The following is a 22,656-nucleotide window of genomic DNA, read 5'->3' on the forward strand; positions in this document are numbered from 1 at the left end:
CCCTCAGCCCAAAGCTGACCTCGACTTAGATGCTGGGACAAGTCCCGGTGGCTTGCTGACTGTCACCGAGAATGGGGTGCGCACAATAGACGGGGAGCCCGAAGACCGGGAAGAAGTGGCGCACATAGCAGAGGCCGGGCCTGGAAGGGGCAGGGGCAGGAGTGCACTGGCAGTGGTGCACCGAAGGAGAAAGCGAGGACGCATGCACCGGCAGGTAGCAGAGACGTGCTCCGGGAGCCCCGAACGCCGGGCCAGGAGCGGCGGCCTCTCCGGGGCAGCGGGACCTCCGCGATGCTGGAGCCGGGGCATCAGGTGGCGGGCTGCGATTGGGACGAGGCGCCCCCTGGTGCCCGGAGTCGGCGAGACAGGAGACCGGAGGGATGCGGCCGCCGGCCCAGGCCCCAGCACAAGAAGCTGAACGAGTGATGTCATGAGTCAGAAGACCCGGTTCTGTGGGCCCTGCCACGAGGGTCTGTATGACCTTGGGCAAGACGTTTCCTCCTTCTGGACTTCTGGGAGGGAAAGGCAGAAGGAGAGACTCTGATTTTTACCTCTGACATCTCATGACCCTGGACATCCCGGCCAGGTGAGAGTGGTCAAATGGATCCAGAAAGGCACAGAGGGATCAGAAGTGAGAGGCAGGCACTGTTCAGCACTGGAGGAGGAGTATTCAGAAACTAGTATCCCTTGGTGTCCCAGACAAGGACACGGAGGCAGAGAGATAAAGTCACCTGCCTACATCCACACCACTGCTAAAGGATGAGATGGGATTTGAACACTGACCTGCAAAGCTGCAGAGTCTAAGCAGTGTGCCTGACTGCCTCACTAGCCACTCTTAAGAGAATTTATTGTGCACCTAAGTTGTTCCTAGAATACCCAAGGCAGTGGTGACAGAAACGAATAAGGAACGGCCCAGCTCCTGGTGGGTCTTCCTGCCTCGTGGCAAGAGTGAGCCCATGGTTGCTAATCAGTGCTCATGGCCAACTGGACAGTGGATACCCTGGGGATGGGCTTGTGGGGCAAAATGTGAGTCCCATCCCCACTGCATATTCTACCCTTGCATATTACTAGAGGTTTAAAAAATATTTTTAAAGGCTGGGTGTGGTGGCTCATGCCTGTAAAAGTGCTTTGGGAGGCTGAGGTGGAAGGACCACTTGAAGCCAAAAGTTTGAGGCCAACCTGGGCAACATCGTGAGACCCCATTTCAAAAAAAAAAAATAACCAGGCATGTTTGTGCACATCTGTGGTCCCAGATACTCGGGAGGCTGAGGCAAGAGGATTGCTTAAGCCCAGGAGTTCAAGGTTATTGTGAGCTATGATTGCACCAATGCACTCCAGCCTGGGTGACAGAGCAAGACTTTGTTTCTTAAAAAAAACTTTTTTTTTAAGAGCAGTTAAGGGAAGATAAGGTGCTTATAGTTTTAATACATTAAAAATGCAGTCCCTGAGAAGCCATATTCTTTTGCTATCAGTGCCAGGAGGAAGTCACCTGGCTGGTTGGAAGAGTGAGGAAGTGAGAATGGTCAAGGGTTTAGAATCTGTTTGACCTGGGTAAGTCCCAGGATTTTTCTGAGACTCATTTGAACTCATCCTTGAAATGGAACTGATGCTAAAAATTCCCACTCTGCCTCGCTTCAAAGGCTGCTGTGAGAATTAACTATGATAATGTGTGGAAAGCCTTTATGAAATGCACTGTGTAAATATTTTCATTTTCAGGAACTGTGAAGGAAGATGTCATACATTTAACTGCATAAAAATTAAAACTGTGTAAATGGAATCAAAATACCATAAACAAAGTAAAAAAGACAAATGGTAAACTGAAAAAAAGTGTCTGCATCACATATGACAGAAGTTAATTGAGGAAAATGAGAGGAAAGTTAATTTCCCTAATATATAAACAGCCCTTTTAAATCGATAGGAAAAAGATGACTAACCCATTAGAAAAAAGAGCAAAGGATATGAACAAGCAGTTCATGGAAAGATATTCAATCTCACTTGTAATTAAATGTACATTAAAGAAATACATATCAAAACAGAACACAGTTGCAATTTTTTATCTACCAAGTTGGCAAAAATGAACAAGTTTACTAATACTTTTGCTCCTGAAGGGGAGAAGAAATGAGCGCTCTCAAAAATACTGTAAAGTGCCAGATGGTGCAACCTACCGGGAAGGGTATGGCAAAGCTACTACGGCACACTAATATAAAAATACAAGGACAGACAACACAGCCCTGTGTGTACAAGGAAACCACGAAAGAAAAGAGGTGCCTTCAGTGTCCAGCAGTAGGAGAGGGAGTAACTTCATTAAGATACCCATTGCTGGGACTTCGTCTTAGGATGGACAGATCTCCAGGTCATATTTCTAGTGAAAAATTGGAGGAACAGAAGACTGTATTATTATGACCTCTTTTGTGTACAACTTAAAAGGCTCCATGTAGATGTGTGCGGGAATTTCCATTCCCAAAGGACACAAACATGCTGAAAGAAAGAAGCTCTTTTTTTTTTTTTTTTTTTTTTTTTTTTGAGACCGATCTCACTCTGTCACCAGGCCGGAATGCAGTGGCACAATCTGGACTCACTGCAACCTCTGCCTCCCAAGTTTCAGCGATTCTCCGGCCTCAGCCTCCCTAGCAGCTGGGACTACAGGCGCATGCCATCATGCCCAGCTAATTTTTGTATTTTTAGAAGAGACGGAGTTTCACTATGTTGGCCAGAATGGTCTTGATCTAGACCTTGTGATCCTCCAGCCTTGGCCTCCCAAAGTGCTGGGATTACAGGCATGAACCACTGCGCCTGGCCAACAAATAAACTCTTATTGATGGATACTTTTTGGGAGGACTGAGGGGTGTGTGGAATGGATATGTGAGGTGCTTTTACTTTTCATTTTATACTTTTTTATATTAGTTGACTTTTAAAAGGTCAATGGGTTTTTCTGGGCACAAGCTAATGGGCCAATCAAAGTTTCTTCTTGACATGTCTTTGTATTTAAACAATCAGGTTTGCAGCACTTAATGATGGGGATACATTCTGAGAAATGTGTCCTTAGGTGATTTCATCATTGTGAAACCTCATAGAGTCCCCCTACACACCCTAGATGGCACAGCCTACTACACGCCTAGGCTGTATAGTACGGCCTATTCCTCCTAGGCTACAAACCTGTGCAGCATGTGACTGTACTGACCACTGTAGACAAGTCATCACAACTGTTCCCTTGGCTCCTCCACATATTCCAAATCAATAAGAAAAAAACATGGACAACTCAAACTAAAAATGTCCAATTCATTTGACCAGGGAGAAGATATTTCTGTATGTAAACATAGCTAAACATAGAAAAGGTGCGGTAAAAATATGGTATTATCATCTTATGGGACCACCATTGTGTATGTGGTGTGTCATTGACCAAAATGTCATAACGCACATTACCATAAATGTTTTTAAAGTGAATACAAATTATTGAAATATTCTTATTCCCCAAAGCCTACCACACCAGTGAGGGACTTGTTAAACAGATTATAATTAAGACACATCCATATGATGGAAGCCTATGCAGCCATCAAAAAAGAATGTGGCAACTCTAGGGCTGGACACAGTGGCTGTTGCCTATAATTCCAGCACTTTGGGAGGTCAAGGCAGGTGGATCATTTGAGGCCAGGAGGCAACATGGTGAAACCCCATCTGTACTAAAAATACAAAAATTAGCTGGGTGTGGTGGCACGTGCCTGTAATCCTAGCTACTTAGGAGGCTGAGGTGGGAGGATCACCTGAGCCAGGAGAGGGTGAGGCTACACTAAGCTGTGATCCCTCCACTGTACTCCAGCCTGGGTGACAAAGTGAGAACCTATCTCAAAAAACAAACAATAAAACAAGACAAAAACAACAACAAAAAAGTGGCATCTCTACATGGACTGACTGATAAGGAACAATGCCCAAGATATCTTGGTAGGTGCAATACAGAGTGTGGGGTGTGGTTGTTGTTTCTTTTCTTTGAGACAGAGTTTCACTCTGTAGCCCAGGCTGGAGTGCAGCAGCACGATATCAGCTCACTGCAACCTCTGCTCCCCGGGTTCAAGCAATTCTCCTGCCTCAGCCCTCTGAGTAGCTGGGATTACAGGCGCCTGCCACTGCGCCCAGGTAATTTTTGTATTTTTAATAGAGACAGGGTTTTACCATGTTGGCCAGGCTGGTCTTGTACTCCTGACCTCGTGATCCGCCCGCCTCGGCCTCCCTAAGTGCTAGGATTACAGACATGAGCCACCATGTCTGGTGGGCATGTTACTTTTTATGTAGGAAAGAAGGAATAAGCCAGGGGTGGCGACTCTTGCCTGTAATCCTAGCTGCTTGGGACGATGAAGTGGGAGGATCACTTGAGGCCAAGAGTTCAAGAGCAGCCTGGGTTAACGCAGCAAGACTCCCTCTTTAAAAAAATTTTTTTTAATAAAAATAAAAATCTGGAATTAAGAAAAAGGGGGTATAGAATATCTGCTGGTACCTGTATATGTTGTCTCTGACAAGGATGCTCAACAAACTGGTACAGCCATGCCCTGGGGAAGGTTCTGGGTAATGACCGAGGGTGAACTGTAGAGACAGTGGGGATAGAGAGTTGCCAGCTATACTTCCTGCATTGCGGGCAGCTATAAGTGGGGGCGGGTGGGGAGGGCAGGATCAAGGCCAAGGCTGATCTCTGGGTTGAGTGGTTTTGTTTCCCATCATGATGCTTTATGCCCCTAGACGCTTCTGTGCCCTGGGGGATGGAGTAGGAAAGAGACTGGCTTTGCACTGAAATGTTTCATTTAAGTATTTTTTGTATTTATTACTGTTTGTAATATGCAGGTATTACTATATATCCATGTATTAATGTTTGTAAAAGTTTATGTTTAAAAGTAACTTCTGAGCAGGGAGCTGAGAGGCCTGATTTCTAGGGCCTGCTGTGGCACTCAGGATGACTTCCTGTGTGATTTCAGGAAGGCAGATGTCCCTTCTGAGCCCCAAGGTCCCCTCCATTAAGAAGTATAAAACAAGTGCCAAGATTCCTTAAAGCTCCAGAACCTTCTCCTTGGAAGAGCCACCTAGATATGGAATGGCTGCTGGGGAGGTAGGAAGCCCCTGTCCTTGGGCTCATAGGAGCAGGATTGAGAGTAAGCTGCCTTGCATGACTTCTAAAATCCCTCCCAGCTTGCCAGTGTTCTGTTCCTTCTTCCTTCCCCCATTCCCAGTGCCCTGCCTGGAAACTCTTAGTTCATATTTCCTCTCTAGGCTACCCCTAGCAATGGTCTCATCTGTTTGAGTGGGAGGTCAGCGCTGTGGTGTGGGGACAGATGACACAGCACTGGGCACCCATGTGGGGCGGAGACGTCTAGGGGAGCAAAGCATCATGTTGGGAAACAAAACCGCTCACCCCACCCAGAGATTAGCCTTGGCCTCAATCCTGCCCCCCATTTCATAGCTGGCTGCAAAGCAGGAAGTGTAGCAGGCAACTCTCAATCCCCACTGTCTCTGCAGTTCACCCTCGGTCATCACCCAGAAACTTCTGTGACTCCCTACTGCCCACCACACCAGGTAGACACTCTTCAGGGGATATTCAAGCTCCTGTACTTTCTGGCCTCAATTTGTCGCTTCTAGCTCTTCTCTCTGTCCATTATTGTGCCTTATCAAAGCAATTTTCAATAATACACCTTCACTCACATCCCTTCCCTGCTCTAAACTATTCTGTAGCTCCCATGACCTATATAATAAAGTCCAAGCTCCTTAGGAACTAGAATTTGCCTCCCTGCTAAGCTCTATCTTCATCTGTGTCTCTCAAAATCAGGCTAAACTTAATGCTTTTCAAGCACACTGTATCATTTCATACCACTGTGTATTAGCCCATATGATTCCCTTGGTTTCCTCCATATATATAGAGTTATTCCAAATTAATAAGAAAAAAATGAACAACTCAAAATAAAAATGTCCAATTAATTTGATCAGGTAGTTCAGAAAAAAAATACAAATGGCCTGTAAATATACAAAAAGATGCACAACCTTACTTACACAGAAACACAAATCATAATGAGGAGATGCCATTTTTATCCATCAAATGGGCAAAAATTCCTAGAATGCTCATGTCTCTTTGTATATCAGCTGAAGTCTAAATCCATCCTTTAGATCTAGCTCTAAAAATGTCACCTCCTCTAGACATCATCTTCTTGGCTCCCACAGTGTCCTGTACATCTTGAGACAGTGGGGCCAGGCACAGAGCAGAAATTCTATAAATGTTAGCTATTAATAAAATAACAGCTACCACGCTGTTCTATCAGCTAATGGTTCTGTCTACCTGCCCAGAAGGTCCCTGAAAGCAAGAATGGAGTCTTCTTCATCATTGGTTTTCTAGGACCAGCACAGGGCCTGCTACAGAACTGATCCCTGTAAACAGACAGGTGATGGGGACAGGTGAGGTACATGTGGCAGAGGGAAGGCTGGAGCCAGGAGTTAGTCCTCAAGGTCTGCTCTGCTGGGGAGAGTAGGCACTGCAGAAGGGAGGGCTGGAAGGAGGGCCAGGTAGTGTGCACAGCCCCAGGCTTGCAATGAATACAACTTCCATGAACTGGTACCCACTTCATGTCAGACAACACTGTGCCAGATACCTTATCCAAACTATCTCTATTCCTGCAGATTCTTTGAGATGGGTGGTGTGCCTTCCATTTTACAGGTAAGAAAGCAGAGGCTCAGGAAGGGGGAGTGACTTACGCAAGTGGGTCTTTTTTATGAGACAGAGGCGTGTGCTGTCACCTAGGCTGAAGTATGGTGGCTCACCCTTGGCTCACTGCAACCTCTGCCTCCTAGGTTGAAGCAATTCTCCTGCCTCAGCCTCCCTAGTAGCTGAGATTACAGGCACTTGCCACAATGCCCAGTGAATTCTTTTTTGTATTTTTAGTAGAGATGGGGTTTCACCAGGTTGTCCAGGCTGGTCTCGAACTCCTGGCCTCAAGTGATCCGCCCACCTTGGCCTCCCAAAGTGTTGGGATTATAGGCATGAGCCATCACACCCGACCCTAAGTGAGTACTTATTATTACTCCAAACTGCCCGTGCTGGCTTGTGGGCACCTGCAGATAGATGCATGGGGTTGGACATTTCATGTTCCCTACCTGGAAGTCTACCCTCCCATCTAAGAAATGGCTCTGTGTTAGGGGTTTCTCAAACTTAAGAACTGATAGACCTCTAAGAATACAGCTCCTGAGCTTCATCAGACCCTACTTTAAGAAACACTGCATCCAATCGTAAACACTGCAACACTGGAAGGTTCTATGACGACCACATGTTTATAAAGAAAAGGCAGCCATGGACATTAGGCAGCAGAGCTCAGTTGGTAGAGGGTCATCCAGATGACCTGGAGCATGCTTTTGTTAAAATGGGGGTGAGAGTTTTTGCCTTCACAAAAATGATGTTTAAAAATGTATTGTCTTGTTCTTAGCCAGAGTGGTCAAAAATAATAATAATTAATAAATAAAAATTTATTGTCGAATGATTTTTGACAAGGTGCCAAGAGAATTCATTGGAAACAATCATTTCTTTAACTAGTAGTGCTGGTCAAACGTGGTGGCTCATCCCTGTAATTCCAGCACTTTGGGAGGCTGAGGTGGGCAGATCACAAGGTCAGGAGTTCGAGACCAGCCTGGCCAACATAGTAAAAACCCCATCTCTACGAAAAATACAAAAATTAGCTGGGCATGGTGGTGGGCACCTGAAATTTCAGCTACTCAGGCGGCTGAGGTGGGAGAATTGTTTGAACCCAGGAGGCAGAGGTTGCAGTGAGCTGAGATTGCACCACTGGACTCCAGCCTGGGCGACAGGGTGACATCTTAAAAATAAAAAAAAAGGATATATTTGGGCCCATGCTTCCTGTCATACACAAAAATTAACTAAAACTGATCAAAGACCTAAATGAAAGAGTTAACACTAAAAAACTCTTAGATAAATACATAAATCTTTATGACCTTGGGTTAGACAATGATTTCTTAGATACAACACCAAAAGCACAAGCAACAGAATTAAGAGTGAAAAGATAAGGCCCTGCAGAGGCTCATGCCCATAATCCCAACACTTGGAGAGGCAGAGGCAAAAGGGTTGCCTGAGCCCAGGAATTGGAGGCCGTAGTGAGCTATGATCATCCCACTGTACTCCAGCCTGGGTGAGTGAGACCCCATCTCAAAAAAAGGAAAAGGAAAGAAAGAAAGAAAATATAAACTACAACTAAGAAAATTATATAACCAATACTGCAACCTGTATTTAGAATATGCAAAGAACTCATGACTCAATAACAAGGAGACAATGCAATTGTTAAATGGGCAAAAGGTTTGAATAGACATTTCATCAAAGGAGATACATGAATGGTCAATAAGCACATGAAAAGATGTTCCACATCAAACAAATGCAAATCAAAACCACAATGAGATATGAGTTCCCACCCACTAGGACAGCTAGAAGCAAAAAGCCAGACAATAACAAATGTGGGACAGGATGTGGAGAAATGGAAATGCTTATATACCACCGGTGGGAACATAAAAAGATGCAGCGACTTTGGAAAACAGTTTGGCCATTTCCTAAAAGGTTAAACAGAGTTACTGTATGACCCATTCCACTTCTAGGTGTCTACTAAAGAGAAAGGAAAATCTATGTCCATATCAAATCTTGTATGCAAATATCCATAGTAGTAGTATTTATAATAGTCAAAACGTGGAAATGACCCACATGTCCATCAGCCAGGAATGGATAAACTAAAAACAATGTAATGGAATGTTATTATTTAGCAGTGAAAAGGAATGAAAGACCAGACGTGGTAGCTCATGCCCAACACTTTGGGAAGCTGAGGCGGGAGTGTTGTTTGAGGCCAGGAGTTCAAGACCAGCCTGGGCAATAAAATGAGACCCTGTCTCTACCAAAAAAAAAAAAAAAAAAGAAGTATTGATACCTTCTACAACGTGGATGAACCTTGAAAAACCTCATGTTAAGTGAACAAAGGACAAAACACAAAAGGACATGTGTTGTATGATTCCAAAAGGATATTAAATGCTCAGAAAGGCATAGCTGAGCATTTATGCCTGGTGGAAGGTGGCCCTGCATAGATGCCCTGTCCCCACTCTGGGCCTCTCAAGGCCTGTGGGCCCCAGTGGTCAAAAGCTCTTTGCTGTATGGAGACAGAATCTGACTTCCTTATAATCCGAGGAGAGGGAGGAGGGAGGTGGGGAAGTACACAGAGGTGACTGAGACACAAATCCCTGACCTCCAAGGCTCCAGATCTGGTGGGAGGCTGAGGCCTGGGTGTAGCTGAGGGGTTTCCACATCGGCTTCCCCCTCCTGTGGAGTGCTCCCCCGACCCCCAGCTGCATCTCAATACCGGAGGGTAGGGATTTGACTGTGTCTGCTTCACAGCCGATTTCCCTTGCACGTGGTGGGACCTGGGAAAGATTTGTTGGGTAAATGACTGAATGAGTGCAAGCTATGGCATATACAGACACGTGTTCTCACCCTGCCCTCTGGCCCTGGCTGTGTCTTCTCTTTGGGGTGCCACAGACCTGATGAGCAGGGGCATACTCTCTAGGAACTCTGTTCACAACTAGCTCAAGGCTTTTCCTCCATTCAGGACCCATGGATTTATTCAAGGTCAAAACAATAATGTTTTTAATATGTGGATTCTATAAGAGCCGTAAGTTAATTTTGAAGTGATTTCAATCTTAAAGAAGAGTTGCAACAATAATACAGAACAAAACTCTCCCATGTACCTTTCACCCAAACTCATCACTAATCACATTCCACCAAATTTTGCTCTCTTAAAAACCATGTTTTCCCTTAGAAGCATTTGAGAGGTCACTGCAAACATGCTGCATGTAACTTTCACCCCCAAATAATGCTCCAGCACATAATTCCTAAGAGCAAGGACATTCTCTTACATAACCATGCTCCAATACAGTCAAATTCAGCAAGTTTAACATAGACATGATACTAGGATCTAATATACAACTAACTTAAAGTCACATTTTCCCAGTTGTCCCAATCATGTCCGTTTTCGCCAAGTTTGCCTCCCAATCTAGAATCTTGTGTTGCATTTAGTCATCATGTGTTTTCTTAAAGCTTTATTGAGGGATACTTTATGTGCCATGAATTCACTCATTATAAGTGGACAATTCAGCCAGGCGCAGTGGCTCACGCCTGTAATCCCAGCACTTTGGGAGGCTGAGGCAGGTGGATCACAAGGTCAAGAGATCGAGACCATCCTGGTCAACATGGTGAAACCCCGTCTCTACTAAAAATACAAAAAATTAGCTGGGCATGGTGGTGGCTGTAATCCCAGCTCCTCAGGAGGCTGAGGCAGGAGAATTGCCTGAATCCAGGAGGCGGAGGTTGTGGTGAGCCAAGATCGCACCATTGCACTCCAGCCTGGGTAACAAGAGCGAAACTCCGTCTCAAAAAAAAAAAACTATAAGTGTACAATTCAGTTATTATTATATTTACAGAATTCTGTAACCCTCACCACAATTTTATTTTAAACCATTTCCATCGCCCTGAAAATAAACCACATACCCTTCCACCAGCAAAGCTCAGAAGGGAATCAGCAAAAGTGAGTGGGAGGGAGGGCAGCTGGGGGCTGTACAGGTGAAGGGTTGCAGGGATGGAGGGAAGCGATATCAAGCAGGGAGGCTAATTCACCCCCCACCAAAAACCCAGCATCAGGCCAGCCACAGTGCTGGCCATGCAAATATCCACCTCCACCACTAAGCCCTTGACTCCTGGGGGCCACCCAGGGACTCTAGCTCCTGGAGGTTACAGGGAATCCCAAGCTGGGAACCCCTGAATTATTTTAGGGGATTTGGCCTCCCTATGTACAGCCGACACTGCTGGTAGACCAAACAAATACTATGTTTCACACATGAACATCTGTCAAACCAAAATAGAAGCTGCTTTGATAAATAAAATTCACAGTCTCCAAAGTCATCTAAAAATTGGTTTTTAGCAGCTTCCTGTCATCCCGTAGTTTTTCAATCTTGGATAATAACCCTTGTGTCTGTGGGGTGTGCATGGCGTGGAGGCAGGGGGTGTCTCATAATTTCTGGTGTTAAACAAATCTCTTCCCTTTACTGGAAAAGCCGGGGAGTGCAAATGGTGTCCCCATACTTCACGGTGTTGAGGAAGGGTTAGAAGATGAGGCCTGCACTGCTGGGCCTTGGATGGAGACCATAGCCCAGGGCTCCCTGCCCACCAAGGCTCTGGAAGATGAGGGGACTGGGGGCCCAGAGCCAGTCACCCAGTGTTACTGGCCTGCCTGCCCCCAGCAGACCAGTAGTCCCCCAGGGCAGCAGCTGGGCCAAAGCTGAGTCTCTCTGAAGTCCAGAGCAGCCAGCACAAAGCTGGGAGATGTTGGAGGAGGGCAGGCAGGAGGGGCCTGGACGAGGGGCTGACATACACAGCAGGCTGCGCTGGCTGAGCGCTTTGGCACGGCTCTGCACCTGCTAGCCGTGTGGCCGCTGAGCACTCAGGATATGGGTAGGGTGATGGAGACCGAGTTTTTCATTTTGTGAATTTTAATCAGCTAACATTTAAATAGCCACCTATAGCCAGTGGCTACTGTTCTGGGCTGCCTGGCTCTAGAGGTTTCCTAGTGACAGGGGATGGAAATGGCCCCGAAGGTGAGCCAGCCAGCTTAGCTCCCCCTCCCTTCCCAGCAGGGATTTGAGGGTCCCTCCTGTAGGGTGAAGCCTGCAGTATCTGGACAAGCCTCAGTTCCCTCCTGGTCCGGCCCAGGCATTTGCACACGTCACAGCACACACAGTTCTGCTGCCCAGGGCAGTGCACACAAAACCAGGTACTGTGTCCAATATGAGCAACTTAAGGGCTCTTCAAAGGGGATTTTATGACAGTAACTTTTGACTTTATATAATAACCTTAAAGCTTACTCCCCTACCCCAACCTGTGTGAAATAACAGCCCAGCAAAATCCTAACAATACATATCCTGTGATTGCCAAATATGACCACAAATTCCTCCCATCCTGGTACTCGGGCCTCTGCGAGGTGCGATGTGTCCCCTCCTCCCACCTGAGCTGGGGGCTACTTCCCCTCTCCTTGGACACGTGAGTTTCCGTGCAGAAGGTGGCAGAGGCAATGGCTGTGCCTCAAGAGGCCTTATGGCTTCTGCTTCACTCTGGGAGCACAGCCTCAGACACCACACGTGGGAGCTGTGACTGGGGCACATGGAGGAAACTGAAGGAACTCTCGTGTGAGAGGCTGGTCTGCTACTGCAGGGGCCATGTGGAGGGAACTAAGAGGACGACATGTAAGGAGGCTGGTCTACCATTGTGGTGGGGACACCTGGAGGGGCCTGAGCTGCCTGGCTGACAGCCAGCATCCACTGGCCGACATGGGAGTGGGGTCTTCTTGGAACTTCCAGCCTAGCTGAGCCTCCAGAGCAACCAGCACAACCGCCGGATCTTCCAACCACACAATCACGCAAAATTATGTCACCGCTGCTGTTTTAAGACGTTGTGTTCTGTGTAGTTTGTTAGACAGCAAAATCTAACTGAAACACACGTGCACACAGCCCCCACTGTAGAGATTGCCAGCCGCTGTTGCAGCTCAGGCCTACCCATGGCCTCAGGAGGCAGCAGCACGCCCTGAAGTACTTCCTGGGTCCAGGAGCAGAGACCCACATGGAGCCCAGAGAAAGGCCGTCTTTGGGAGATGCCTGGGGTCTGTGCTTTGGGCCTCTCTGACTGGTGGAGCCCTTGCAGCCTGGCCTCTCCTGACACATTTGCAGTCAAAAATCACAAAGCCCTGCTACCAGCGGGGATCTCTCTACTCATTTTACAGATGAGGAAACAGATTCAGCAGCAGGAGACACTTGTCCAAAGTCATTTTTGCTGGGCTTTGTCTTCCTCCAGGTCTTTTTGGCCCCCAGCCTTGCAGCAGTAGGGGCACCCCTAATTCATAAGAGTGGAGTGCAGGAGAGGAAGCTGGCGGGGGCTGCATGAGACCGTGGGAGGGATCACGTGTCTTCATGCAGACAGAGCCCATGGCAGTGAGGGTGGGGGGACAGAGTCCCTAGGAAGAGGGTCAGGAGAGCTGTCAGCAAGGACTCTGTCTCCAGCTGGTATGCGGAATCCAGACAGAGCAGGTGGGGCCGGCTCCATAACTGGCTTGCTGGCCATTCTAATCATCCAGAGGACTGAGTAGTGGGGATGCCAGCTCTGTGCACCCAGCTGCCCCTGGGAGGAGGGCAAAGGCCAGCCTGGCTCTCTACCTGCCCCACCCACTGGGTTAGTCCACCCTCCATGTCTCTAAGGAGAGCTCAGTTCTAGGTCTCAATTCTGAATTGGCCACTTTCTGGCTGGCAAGGAACGTTCACGAGTCACTTGGCTTGCCTCAGTTTCCCCTTCTGCAAGATACAGCAGATATTCCTGTTGGACAGGATTTGTTGTGAGAATGGAATGAAATCACAGTTAGGACTGTCCTCATACACACATTAGAGAGCTTGTCACACATTTTGAATTTGAAAAACATCCCATATTTTCTTTGCTGCTGCTTGAAAGCCTCCACAGGCCGCCTACCCCTCCGTTCTGGGTCTGCCTATATCTCTGCTGTTCCTGCACTTGCAGATGAAATATAATTCTTGGCTGTCTGAAGTTTGGGGCTGAGCCCAGCCATCCATCCCTGTCTCTGGGGCCCCACCATACCCTGCCCCAGAGTCTGGAGGCCCCAGCACATCCAGCTTGCCACTGGAGCCCACCCTTCCCCAGACCAAGCTCACAGAATCCCCTGTCCTGGAAGGAGAGCCTGGTGATTTCTCAAAGTCCCTGGAGCTCTCACCTTCTAAGCCTGCATTCCTCTAGGGAGCCAGATGAGAGAGGCACTACCCTTTCATAAGCCCACCCCAGGAGCCCCAGGGAGGGGCCAGGTGCCTGGCCTTCTGAGTGTCTATACCTGAAGATGAAACAGGGTTACTTAGGTACTTCTCAGCATTTCTGAAGTTTGAGGCTGAACTTCACTGCCTCTCCTGGCTATGCCCATCTACCACCATCACCACCCTGTCACTCTCAGTCTGGGGCCTGAGGCTAAGCTGGATACCTTTCCCTCCCGAGTCAAAGCTCAGAGGTGGGCCTCAGCTGGCTCTTCCTCCAGCAAATGTTTAGGGAATGAGGTGAGCATCCTCCACCAGCAACCCTCAGGCTGTCCACTGTCCACACCTACCCAGATGTCCTCTCTCAGGGGGCTGCCATTAGCCTCTAAACCCTCTGTCCTTTGAGCCTGAATCCCTTCGGGGGAGCTGCCCATACTGCTCTTCCCTCTGCCACCAGGCCGGACCCCATCTTTGCTGGCCACCTCCTTCTTGCCCTTAGGACCCCTCCTCAGGGAGGCCCTCGCTGGCCACCTCCAAGTCGCTCCCCAGCGCAGCCTCCTGCTTTGTTTTCCTGACTATGGTGTTGGAAATCCTATTGTTTGTTTACTTGTCACCTGTCTCTCTCCCCCAACCCCCAAATGCCAGCTTGGTGAGGGAGAGGGTCTTGCTCTGGTATCCTCGCTGCTCTGAGCGGTGCTGGGCACACAGGCGATATTAGTTGGATGAATTATCGGTAAAACAACGCTCTTGATCAGGCTCCAGGGCAGGAAGGGGAGCTCACAGAGGAGGGGACATCCAGCTAACCCAGTGGGAACCAGACACACCGGCAAGCCCCATCCCAGGGCTGGGCTTTCAGTTAACCCTCTCATTCCTGCATGAGGGGGTGGTTATTAAGCCATTTTCCAGATAAGGCAATGGAGGCCCAGAGAAGTGCAGTGACTTGCTCAAGGCCACAGGGCCTGTCCACTGCAGAGCTGGGTCTTGGCATGGCTTTCTGAGTTGACAGCCCTTCTCCCTTCCAGGGTTCCAAGGCTGTGATTCTGAGAAATCACCCACAAAAAAAGAATCCTGACAGCCTGTGAAGTACCCAGCACTGGGTCAGGTTCTTTGCAAAGGCTTGTTCATGTGCCTGCTCTGTCTTCGTAGATTTCTTTTACAGATGTCAAACTGAGGCCCAGAGAGGCCTGGTGACTTGCCCTAGGTCACACAGTGCGGTGACAGCCAATCCAGGACGGGTGCCCAGACTGCCACACCTCTCCATGTAGTGGCAGTGAGGCTAAAATGGCCAGCTGCCTTGATTTCCCCTTTGTGCCGGGAGGGTGTGGGTAGGCTGACCTCTGGTGTAATGTCATCAGGGAGGCGGGACCATGCCTCGGAAGCCTTAGGGCTGAAAAGGGAAGTGCAGAGTGGCTATTTCCCCATCAGCCCTGGCTCTGAGCCAGGTGGGCGGCCAACTCCCTTTGACCACTTCCCCAGGAAACTCCCCCAGAAATGCTCCAGATGCCCGCAGCTCAAACATAACTCCAGCTTCCAGGCTCAGGACCCTAGTCCCTCACATCCTCCTGCCAAGATCATCCCAAGCAGAAACCAATAGGAATAATAATTAATATGTCTATATATACATATATGTGTGTGTGTGTCTATATACATACTTTGCCAATTAGGTATTTTACCAGATGTCTTAGCTACATAAGGAAACAACAATGAAAGTGAAGCTGGCAGTGCTTGAGAGCCGGGCTGTAGCACACCACGGTTCCAGTGCGGCACCTGCCTCCTCCCTCCATCCTCTGCCTCCAGTCTCTCCTCTGCCAGCCTGTCCTCCATCCAAGCTCCCTGGGCACCCTCTTCAATCTCTTCTCTGATTGCTGTAAGGCAGTGGAGCACATAGTTAAGACCCTGGGCTTAAGGTCAAGCTGATCTGAGATTTGAGGACATTTGCTAACAGTGTGACCTTCAGCAAGTGACTGTGTCTCCCTAATCCTCAGTTTTCTCATCTGCAAAATAGAGATCATCACAAACTCTACCTCATAGGCTGACCGGAAGGGATGATGCATGGCAGAACACATGGCTCAGCTGGCCAGCCAGCAGGACTTAGCAGGTCGTAGCGGTGGATCGACCAGCCTGCAAGTCTTAGCAGGTTGCAGCACTGGATTGGCCAGTGGGCCGGTCTCAGCAGGTTGCAGCGGTAGACACAGGATGTTTCTCCCTGACCAGCCTCCATTCTCACTTCTGGTAAGACACCCCAGTTTCCTTTGGGGAACCCCCTCCTCCACTCCCAGTCCATCGAATTTGGGTCAACTTGGGCTCAATGCAGTACCAAGCTTGGTCTATCACTTGCTCAAGTGACTGGTCCAGGGATGGGTACATGATCTAAGCTAACCAGGGAGAGTCGATTCTGTCGGAACAGTTTCTGCCAGGATTATTCGCCGTAAGACAATTGTCAACCTGGAGCTGCTGAGGCCATCTGGGCAGAAAGGCTGTCTGGGAATGAAGTCAGAGATGGAAGAAGAGAAAAAGAGGCCGGCATCTGGAGTCATGGTTTGAGCCCCTGAATCCAGCTGTACCTGAAGCCCTGGCTGTTTCAGAAACAGAAGAAAATAAATTCAGCCTTTGCCTTAAGCCAGTCAAGCCAGTCTGTGGTGCCTTTTTATTTATTTAGTTAGTTTTAGATGGAGTCTTGCTCTGTTGCCCAGGCTGGAGTGCAGTGGTGTGATCTCGGCTCACTGCAGCCTCCGCCTCCTGGGTTCAAGCGACTCCCCTGCCTCAGCCTCCCGAGTAGCTGGGATTACTGGCATGCACCACCATACCTGGCTAATTATTGTATTTTTAGTAGAGACAGGGTTTTACCATGTTGGCCAGGCTGGTCTCAAGCTCCTGACCTCAGGTGATCTGCCCACCTCAGCCTCCCAAAGTGCTAGGATTATAGGCGTGAGCTACCACGCCTGTCCCCACCTCCTGCTTTTTTAATCAACCAAATGAATACTGGTTAATAAAACTCCCTGCTCAAAAACTCTGTTGGATCCTCCGTGCCTGCAGGGAGAGGCCAGCACTCTGGGCTCTGGGCCCTCCTTGCCTTCCTTTTTGTCCTGAACTCTGCCCCTCATCCCTCCCAGACACGTATCACCCAAGTCTGCTGTTCCCCAAATACACCATGGGGACTTGACCTACAGTTTCTACCCAAACTCTCCTCAACTCCCGACTTGGCCAGTGCCTGCTCACAAGAGCTTGCCTCCTCCTGGAAGCCCTCCCCACACTTCCTCCACTGCTCTGAGTGTCAGCGGCAACTACTTCCAGCTTCCCATCACTGTACTTATTTCCCCAGAGTGAAATTCACTTTAAAAAAAATTTTTCCTCTTCAAAAAACTCTGTCTCACTGTATAATTTAAGAAATGAACATCCTGGACTTGACTTGGTTTTAACATACCATGTGCGTTTCCTGAGCCTCAGGCGTACCAGCAGACACAGGCTGAAAGACCCAGTGCCTACCCTCTGGGGCTTAGAGGCTGAACCAGACCACTTCCCATTTGGCTCAAGTCCATGGTTGCAAAAACGACCATTTAAGAAATTTTAAATTCATATTTATTTTCCTTGGGGATAATCATCACTGACACTCATTGTGCCATTTGCTGGGTCATCACCTCTAGGCACATCCATGCATAATGTTATTTAATCCTCACTCTGGGAGATGTTATCCTCACCGACAGAGGAGGCCACCAAAGCTCAGAGAAGTAAAGGGAGCTGTGCAGGGGGTCACCCACTGAGGGGAGCTGACCCTAGAGTCTACCCCTTGTTATTCTCCCTGGCTTTTCTCACCCATGTGTGAATACACTGGGGCCAGCTTAGAAGTGGTTTTAACATTCACTGCGTAAACTCAGCACTGAGCTGGCTTCCCCTGGTTGCTCACAGGCAGGTGGCCCGTCCACACCCACTTCTGTATGGGGGCCTGTGGCTTCACACTTCACACCCCTGTTCTGTAGGCATCGGGTTTCAGATTTGCTGTATTTGCTTCCGCTGCCACTACCGGTAGATCAGAGGCTGGGAGGTGTTTCAACACATGACTGTTTTGAACACAGTGACTTCCCCATCTGTCCCTATCATGGGTAGCATCCCAGCAGCCTCTTGATGGCAAAACAGAGACCAGTGGGCCTGGTCAATGAGTGAATCACAAATTCTAAGTTCCTGGGGGAAATGGTTTCATGGACTCAGACAGGTGGTTTGTTCCAGCATCTGATCAGAACCTCTGGCTCATTCTCTGCAAAGTGGGCATGTGGCACCACCAGAGGCTGTTGAGTGGCTAGAATGAGGAAACATATGGAGGGTGTGTGGTACACAGTAGGTGTTCACTTAGCGCTCATTCTCTCTTTTCCTTACAGCCTTGCAGCTGGGGCTACCTTTCACCCACATGTAGGGTTACTCACCTCCATTCCCAGCTTGGCCCAAGAACCAATTCTCTGAGTTCAGCCAGGACTTCCAAGAACCTAGCACAGCCAGCTCAGCCTCACTGTGAGAGTCCTGAACCTCACCTTAGGCCTCCTGCTCCTTCATTTGCCATTCCCCAGGCCATCTCCTCCAATGCTCCTAAAATCTGGCTCATCCACCACCTCTTCCAGGAAGCCTTTGGGGAATGCCTCCAGGTAAAAACTCCAGTGTTCCTCCTCTGGGCTCCCACAGGCCTCAGATCTCACCTCCTTCTCAGCCCTGAGTGCCCTGTGCAGTCATTTCCTCTTTTCTTGTCCCTTCTCCCCCAGGGCACTGTGAACATCCCCAAGATAGAAACACCACAGCCTGGCCCCTACAACTGGCCTGTCACAGGGCTGGTGATGACCAAATGAAAGGAAATGGCTAATGTTTTCTGAGCACTTGCTACATGCCGGGCACAGAGCCAGGGGTGCCCACAGAGAGGGCCCGCCTCACAGCGAAGCCAGCAGGAAGGAAAGCAGGGGTAAGAGTTGAAAAGTCCAAATCCATAAATGAATGCTGTGATTCAGCCATTCCTGAAGCTAGTTACCCTCTAGACTTCTCAGTTCCAGGAGGCAATGAAACCCTATTTCTGCTTATGCCTGTTAGCTTTGGATTTTCTGTCACTTGCAACTTAAAAAGTCCTCACTGACCAACTGAAGCTCAGAGACGTAGCAACGAAAGCAGCAGAACAGAGACTTCACCAAAGTCAGGGCTCTTTGTATTTTGAGACAGTCTTGCTCTGTTGCCCAGGCTGGAGTGCAGTGGCTCACTGCAACCTCCACTTCCTGGGTTCAAGCGATTCTCCTGCCTCAGCGTCTCGAGTAGCTGGGATTACAGGCATGTGCCACCACACCGGGCTAAGTTTTGTATTTTTAGTAGAGATGGGGTTTCACCATGTTGGTCAGGCTGGTCTTGATCTCCTGACCTCAAGTGATCTTCCCACCTCGACCTCTCAAGGTCTGGGCTCTTAACCACAGCCTGACCACACTCCAAGCCCAGCTGGCAGACACCTCCATGCTCCCACACACTGGGTACAGTCCAGATACCCACTCTGCCAGCACAGTCCCTCACTGGTTGGGATTTCTGAGCATTAGTTTGCAAGCCCATCAGATGGGGCTACTGAGCTCACCTCTGCGTGCAGGTCAACGGACAGCTCACATCGGCCTGGCCCACAAGGGAGTGAAGGCCACAGTGTGGACCCTCCAACCTGCCCTCAGCTGCCTGATGAACTGCAGGTGTGTTCTAATAGGTGCCATGTGTCCACGAAAATAAAATACGACCAACCACTTACCCCTCCTTTGTGCCTATCTCCTTCCTCTGCCCTACTTGCCTTCACAGAACATATCACCCCCAAAACCTATCATGCATGCACTGCATTAGTCATATATTGCTTGACTCCCCAACACCAAGAAGGGCAGGGATGGTTTATCTGGTTTATCACCTTTGTACTCTCACAGACAAGGCAGTGCTTGGCACACAGTAGGTACCCAATAAATGTTTGTTGAATTACTGAATTAATGAATGAACGATGTGCATGAAACTCCGCATGGAGTCATGGAGTACTTAAAGGCTCCTGGCTGCACCTGGCTATTTCACAGGTGAGGACATGAGGCCTCAGGATGGGTTCCCCTGAGGTCCTCAGGCAGGGAGCAGGGGCCCTGCTCTGCCCTGTGCCTCTGCTAGGCTGGACTGAGATGAGCCTTGAACACAGGTGCGGGCAGCCACCTGGCCAGGCTCCCCAGCTTGGACCCTGGAGCCCAACAAAGGCAGGTCACTGCTGGAGGGAGATGAGCTGAAGGCCAGAGCCCTGGGCTCTCAGCTGTAACCTCTTGGGGTCCGTGGGCCAACAGCCCCTGGCTCACTGGGGTTATCAAGGCTCCCTGAACCCATCCTGAGGGGCACTGTGCCCTGGCAAATCTCTCATGAGATGGGAACCCAGAGTCACCTACGCCCACAGGGAGATTCCCCACCGAGGCCTGCTTCCCCATCTAAGCCTCACAGCAACCCTGGAAGGGAGGACTTTCACTGTGGGTTATATGGAAACCCAGGCCCAGAGATCTTGGGACATCTGTCCCATGTCACATGGCTGGGGCACACTGGGGAGCTGGGCTTTGAACACAGAGAGACTGACCCTTCAAGGCACTGAGCAGCCTTCCATCTGCAGCGTGGGGGCAGGGGTGAAGGTGTGAAGGTACCCATGGCTTCCCTACCACTGGGCCTCAGTTTTTCTACCTGCCATGGGTTGGGCTCCAGTCCTAAGGAAAGGGCTGTCTGTCTTGCCCACCCCCAAGAGCCAGGGCTGGGGTAGGGGAGGCTTGGCTAACAGGAGTCAGAGCTCCCAGGCTGCTCACTGAGGCTGGGTCCGCAAAAGCTTCCTCTGACCCATCCCTAGAACTCCCTGATGACCCCCGTGAGCCAGGGACTGTTGGCCCAAGGACCCCAAGAGGTCAGGTTCAGGCATTACAGCTCAGAACCCAGGGCCCATCCCCCAATACCCTCCCAGCCCTGAGGATCTGCAGATCCTCAAGGTTCCCCACTGGATCATTTCAGAAAGGAACTGAACTTGTCAGTGGGTCAAAGGGCTCTTGGGTGACACACACTGGGCCACTGCCAGATGGGAAATGGCCCCAGGGAGCCTGCGGCAGGAAGACTATGCAAGCCAGTAGTGTCTCCTCCGCACAGCTTGGGGAAGCCTTGTGTTCCCTCAGCTGTAAACCTCCATGTGCTCAAATTTATGCACCGTAGGGAGGATCATAGCAGTGTGGGAAGGAAATGCACCAACTATGCTGCAGGCACCCTGGGCACCTGTGTGACTTGTGAGGGCCTCCGAGGACTTTTGACTTTTTCGTGACTTCTGAGGGCCTCAGTTTACTCAGCTGGAAACTGGGCATTGTCAGGAGTCCATCTTTCTCAGGGTGGTTGTAAGGGTCCCAGGCAGAGACCCAACACTCCCAGCCTTCCAGGTGGGCTGCAGGGCCTGGTTCTCAACCATAACAGGGCCTGAGGCCGGCCGAATGCAGGGGAGCCAGAGAACTTCCCCTCAAGGCTAGTGGGGAATACCTGGTGCTCCTGGGCCCACGGTGGGCCTGTGTGCTTTCCAGGCAGTGAGAAACAGGTCATAGAATACAGCTCCCAGAAACAGTGAAAACTGATGACAGCCCCTGAGACCCTCACCACAGCAGGCTGCCCTGACCATCGCCAGGCCCGACAGGTTTCTCAGGGCTGCCGAGGTCCCCTCCCCAGGCCAGGTGGGTGGTACTCACAGTCTCAAAGGAGAGGGGGCGGAGGTCTCCCTGGAGCCCCAGCGCCTGGCCGGCCTCTGTGGCCCCTGGGGATGAGCTGTAGGTCCTGACGTCTTACTTCCTCCCTGCTCAGTCGGCATCCAGGAAACCACGCCCAGGGGAGAGAGTATCAGGCACCCTGGGGCCCCCACCCGCCTGACCTCCAAAAGGCCCCCAGACACTGCTGAGGGGGCTCCTTCCAGGACTGGCAAGCCCAAATGGATTCACTGGGCAGGCCCCAGTCAATAAATAATACAACCACCTCCCTGGCCAGTCTCTGGTGGCTGATCGTGTTTCAGGCCACTTAAGTTCCAGGGAGGCTGCTTTGTTCAGAGTGCTGGGCCCCTGCTGGGTGTCTGGCCACATGGGCACTGCACTTTCACAGAGGGCCCGCCAGAGCCGGCAGGACAAAGACAGTGTGACAGGGGTCCCTGGAGAGAGGGTGCCCTACTTAGCAGCTTGGGCCCGAAGGGGACCTGGGGTGGGGGGGCCAGGGTAAGGTGGCCAGCCTTGTCTCCCCACGGCCACATCCTCCACAGGGGTGCCATCTGGAGAGCCTCCACCAGCCCATCCTGACATTCCCAGGGTCCGCGCCCAGGCCCCTCTCCAGGAAGCCTCCTTCCCACCAGGAGTGTTCTGTCCCTGCCTAAATTCCCACTGTGACCGCTGGCCAGTCTGCCTGTCTCCTTCTTTGGGTCTCAATTGTCAATCTCCCATCTAAACAGTGGCCAGCAGCCACATTTCAACTGGTCTCCCCTGCCCCCAAGCCCCACCACGCCCTCTCCACAGTCTCATTTCCTCACAGCAGCCCGGCTGACAGTTTTAAAACAGAAAGCACAGTGACGTTACGCAGCCGTGACTCTCCCGCCTCAGTCAACTTTCAAGCCCTCTTCAGGATCTCATCCTACCAACTCAGGGACTGCTCCTCCCTCCCTTCCAACCCCTGCTGGCCTCCTCCTCCGTGTTCCTCCTGCAGGTGCATGTCCACCTCAGGGTCCTTACACCAGCTGCTCGCTCCGCCTGCTCTTCCCGGGGTCCTCACAAACTTACT

At 50.1% G+C, this 22,656-nt stretch overlaps 1 protein-coding gene across 20 annotated transcripts in view; it reads right to left on the reverse strand.

Annotated features, from left to right (window-relative positions):
* The window catches only part of IQSEC1 (IQ motif and Sec7 domain ArfGEF 1), a 374,166-nt gene that overhangs the window by 99,012 nt on the left and 252,498 nt on the right, over window positions 1–22,656 (reverse strand). For 2 of the 20 annotated variants that reach the window (XM_035273710.3, XM_078351684.1), the window contains exon 1: window positions 20–21,674. The exons of 17 other annotated variants lie outside the window; for them this stretch is intronic. In XM_035273710.3, coding sequence (XP_035129601.3) covers window positions 20–432 — 413 coding nt within the window. In that variant the 5' untranslated portion in view covers window positions 433–21,674. Of the gene's footprint in view, window positions 1–19; window positions 21,709–22,656 lie in introns of those variants that run through there. One more of the 20 variants, XM_035273701.3, reaches the window with a different exon arrangement.

This window comes from Callithrix jacchus, chromosome 15, assembly GCF_049354715.1.
Source record: "Callithrix jacchus isolate 240 chromosome 15, calJac240_pri, whole genome shotgun sequence".
In the NCBI taxonomy this organism is placed as follows: Eukaryota; Metazoa; Chordata; class Mammalia; order Primates; family Cebidae; genus Callithrix; species Callithrix jacchus.